This window comes from Helianthus annuus, chromosome 17 (genome assembly GCF_002127325.2).
Source record: "Helianthus annuus cultivar XRQ/B chromosome 17, HanXRQr2.0-SUNRISE, whole genome shotgun sequence".
Taxonomy (NCBI): Eukaryota; Viridiplantae; Streptophyta; class Magnoliopsida; order Asterales; family Asteraceae; genus Helianthus; species Helianthus annuus.
In genome coordinates this window covers 138,844,433-138,848,975 of record NC_035449.2, presented here as the reverse complement: position 1 = coordinate 138,848,975, position 4,543 = coordinate 138,844,433, and the positions used below count along the sequence as shown (strand labels likewise).

The following is a 4,543-nucleotide window of genomic DNA, read 5'->3' as shown; positions in this document are numbered from 1 at the left end:
AAGGAATTTCTTACATAAGTAACCAATTCCACTACCTTGCTACAATTTCTTAATCACACCTACCTTGCTCGGATCAAAACTAAGATCCGTTTAATACATTCATCGACATCATACAATTCATTCCTATTTGACCTCAATTATCACATGTAATTAAAATGCATATAACATTACATAAACAACTAAGAAGTGATCACGGAATCACTTACCTTGTGCATCCGTGTTCATACCCGCTTGCTTGCCTCATCTTGACCCGTTAGTCTTTCGTGCTTGAGTCCACGTCCATGCTTGTGTGGTTCCGATTCTTTCATGTCGTCATGCCATAATAATGTTAGTATTCATGCTCATTCAAATTAACACACATTTACCTATTCTTATCAACATCGACCTTTACTAACATGCATAAGACATGATTTGTCAACCACGATATCTAATATCTTCGAAATCCAAATTCACTATCACACATAACACATAATCAATGCTCACATACTCATACTTTCATAACTCTACATTCGACAACCATATCTTATAAGAATCAACTTAGCAAAAATCCTAATTTCATCCTTTGTTAGTGAAGTTGTGCACCATATTCACTTAGTGCATGTTCACTCTTAACCGTAATTAAGGGATTAGTAGACCGCATAGCAACCTCACCCGTTCAAACACAATGTACAAGCTCCTAATGCATAAGTTTGACTAACATATACTTTCAACCCGAATTCATATACGAGTACCATCTAAAGCACATTTTTCAAGTTAGTAAGCTACTACTTTTATCACAACCGCTTTCTATACATGCAAACTCACAATTTTCATACAATTTCACTTTCTAGCTTCACCTAGTCATTTTATCAAACACTTGGTGTGCGTACAACTTACTATGCATAGTTTACAACTAGTTCAAGCATAGTCATTAACTTCTAAATTTCAACCACCAAGAGAGTGTTCAAAATCACATTCCATTCATACAATTCACCCTAAACTAACATCACAAAACCCATTTCAAGCTAGTAACAAATACGTCAAACAAGGATTGGACATGGGTAGAACACCCATGTCGCTACCTTTATTCAAAATTGTGGGTTTCTTCTTAAATCATCAAATTAGTTGGAATCATACATAATACATGTTTCATATAACGATTCTAACACATAATCACCCTTAATTTCATACCAATTCGTGGATTAATCAATAACCCACTTCATACAAGATGATCAAATCATAAATTGGAACTTACCTTATGATCAATACACTTAGATTATGTTGTATCTAGCCTCATGCATTCGATTTCTTCTCAAAATCAGGTTCAATTCTTGAGTTCTTGTAAGTAGTTGAAGGAGAAGGGTTTCCCCTTGCTCCTGATCATTCTCACGCACCCACACACCTTGTGTGTGTTAGATTTTTGTTTTTAATAAATTAACTTCCAAGTTTGGCACTCTAAGTCCCTCAAGTTTTAACTTACTGTCATATATGCCACAAGTTTCATCATTTAGCTTATCTAATAGGCATTTAACTAGGTTTATTAACTTAGTTGTTGTATCTCATTTTATTAAACATGGCAACATGCTAACGAATTTAATAATTCGAATTTTGGGGTGTTACACGGTTGTTGGTGCATATGGAAGGCGAGGAACAGGGTAGTTTTCAATAACGAAGAGGCGAAGATTGGAAATATTATTAGTAATATAAAAGCTTTGGGTTTTCTTTGGTGTAATAGTAGGTTCAAAGGATTCTCGTGCTCTTGGCTATATTGGTGTAAATTTGTAAACATGTAGTGTTTTTTGGGGTTTGGCGGCCTTGGTTTTGAGGTTTGCCGGTGTGTTTGAATGAAATTTTCCTTTCAAAAAAAACATGTATGGAACTATGTACAATAAATATGTAATGAGTGAACACCGAGAAGCATTAAATGCTTACAACCTCTCCTAAATTTCTATATTCTCCCAAACAACTATGTAACATTTCTAACTTATTTGATAAGTCTGAGTAAAATACAAAAGTGCTTGTCAATGGCTTTATAGACTAGTGGCATCTTGGGGATCGAATAAGACTTTATGACCAATAGGTCCTTGGTTCGATTCCCACAAGGGGGGTTTTTCCCACATTTATTGGGTTTCCTCCTGAGTTGGTGTATAACCATTATGCCTAGTGGAGATGAATATGATTGGGTGGTTCCGCTGGTGGCACGATGATACTCCGGTGGTCCGCCAGTGATCCAAATTTGCCGTTTAAAAAAAACAAAAGTGCTAGAAGGTAACCCAACCTAGCCGGACTCTATCCAGCCCACATATTCTTAGATACTTTTATTAGTTTTGGGCTCTTACCACATTTAGACTTGTTTGAATATGTTTGCAAATCATGGATTTGTAATAACTGTAAGATTAAATATGTTTATTTTATATTTAATCTAGTAGCCATTATAATCATTTACATTATATGGATCAAAATATATAACAATCCTATTAAATAATTAGTTGGTAAATGTTGATGGGCCTAATTACCCTTATTAACTAATTAGGGTTTCCTCCTGGGTGCATATATAAGGAGAATAATGTGGAGGTTAAAGGGTTAGACAATTTCACAAACCCTAATAGCACATAACATCAATCTCGCCTCCCTCTCCATAAGACCATGTGTAGTGGTTATACACTATAATGCCCCCACCATGGGGCGTTTTGCGCCATGTGGCGTCCTAGTCAGCAAGGGGGCATTATAGCAAAAGTGGTGTAGTGGTATAATGCCCCATAATGCCCCATTCAATCATTTTACAATCATTTCCCAATTATTTTTTTTTAATTTAAAACATAAAAAAACTTCATTAATTTAAAAAAAAATTACATTACATGAAAAAAAATAAAAAAAAAACTGAAAAAAAACCGAAAATAAAAAAAACAGAAAATAAAAAAAAAATACAATACTAGAAAAAAAAAACTAGTTTTCGTCTTCGCTTTCTTCACCTTCGCCAACTTCGTCTTCCTCGTCCTCCGTTTCTTCCTCTCCCTCAGGTGGTACGTACCGAACCGACCATGCGTGGTGTACCAAATCAACCATTAACTGGGAATGGTACGGTTCGTAACGCAACTCTCGCGCGTTACTCACTCTTTCTTCCATTGACGCCTGCGGATGCTCCTGCTGAACGGCTTCTGGCACATAATTCTGGCATATCGCCTTTCCTTCGTCTTCCAAAATCATGTTGTGCATGATTATACAAGCGTACATAGCATCTCTCATTTTTTGCTTGCTCCATGCACGACAAGGATTTCTCAAGTATTGCCAACGTTGTTTAAGAACCCCAAAGCATCTCTCAATGTCTTTTCGTGAAGACTCTTGAATCTTTTTAAAGTATGCTCTTTTGTCATCAATAGGATCACTAAACGTCTTCACAAAAATCGAATACCTAGGATAAATTCCGTCGCTCAAATAATATCCATGGGGGTAGTAGTTTCCATTTGCGTAAAACGACGCTTTTGGAGCTTTGCCAGAAATCCACTTCTCTAACAACGGCGATTGTTCAAAAACATTGATATCATTGCATGACCCGACCACGCCAAAGTAAGCCGACCAAACCCAAAGGTCCTGTGAAGCAACCGCCTGAAGAATAATAGTGGGTCCTTTTTGGTCACCACGTGTGTGTTGGCCTCGCCATGCAGTCGGGCAGTTATCCCAACGCCAATGTATGCAATCTATGCTCCCGATCATACCAGGCAAACCATGCTCGACATTATGTACCTCGTAGATCTTTTGAAGGTCCTCCCATGTAGGCGTTCTAAGATAACGCGCACCGTACACATCAATTATACCTTTATAAAAAATATAGACAAACATAAGATTCAAAAAAAAAAAAAAAAACAATTCTAAGCATACGCGTCGTTTAAAAAAAAATAAAAGTAAAGTATAAGAATTGTACCGCGACAAAAATGTTCCAAGCTATCTCGTGTTGTTTTCTCCGCCATTTTTAGATACTCGTCGTTGATGTCGGTAGTGTTACCATAAGCAAGGATTCGTAATGCCGACGTACACTTTTGGATACCGGTGAATCCAAGTCCCCCTCTCGCATCCGGTTTTTGTTTAAAATAATCGTAGTTGGCTTCCAAGTCGTTGACTATGCGTAGAAACAACCGTTTACTCATCCGGAAACGACGCCTAAAAACTTCGTTTGAAAATGTCGGCGCCTCGTCAAAATAGTCTTTCATCAAACGCTCGTGTGCCGCGCGTCGGTCTCGTTCAACATAGCCTCTTTTATTTTTTGGGGCTTCAGGCCGACGAGAATGGTTGACATATCGCACCGCTAGTTGACATGCACTCGTAACCGCCTCTTGCTCAAGCTCCTCATCGGTCGAACCATCGCCATCCGCAAAATACTCGTTGTAGTAAAAATTTATCATGGATGAAGAACTAGGAGAATCCATCAAGTTTTTTTAAAAAATGTGGGATTTTTTAGAGAGGTTTTGAGATTGTTTTTGTTGAAAATGGATGAGTTTTGATTGTTTATATATATATATATATATACTTAATATTTAAAAAAAAAATTAAATCAACTAGCCGTTGG

At 37.1% G+C, this 4,543-nt stretch overlaps 1 protein-coding gene across 1 annotated transcript; it reads right to left on the bottom strand.

Annotated features, from left to right (window-relative positions):
- Positions 1–2,268: 2,268 nt before the first annotated feature.
- LOC110925094 lies at positions 2,269–4,237 on the bottom strand. Its single transcript, XM_035986320.1, has 4 exons — positions 3,902–4,237; positions 3,273–3,794; positions 3,094–3,173; positions 2,269–2,367 (listed from the first exon to the last, which is right to left on the bottom strand). The coding sequence occupies exons 1-4, from the start codon at positions 4,185–4,187 to the stop codon at positions 2,269–2,271; spliced, it is 987 nt and encodes a 328-aa protein (XP_035842213.1). The 5' UTR covers positions 4,188–4,237.
- Positions 4,238–4,543: the final 306 nt, after the last annotated feature.

Coding starts and splice junctions, on each gene's coding strand:
- LOC110925094 (XM_035986320.1), bottom strand. CDS start 4,187: ATGAAAGACTATTTTGACGAGGCGCCGACATTTTCAAACGAAGTTTTT. Junction 3,174..3,272: donor CTTTGGGGTTCTTAAACAAC/GTTGGCAATACT, acceptor TGATTTTGGAAG/ACGAAGGAAAGGCGATATGC. Junction 2,368..3,093: donor AGGCGTCAATGGAAGAAAGA/GTGAGTAACGCG, acceptor TTAATCTTACAG/TTATTACAAATCCATGATTT.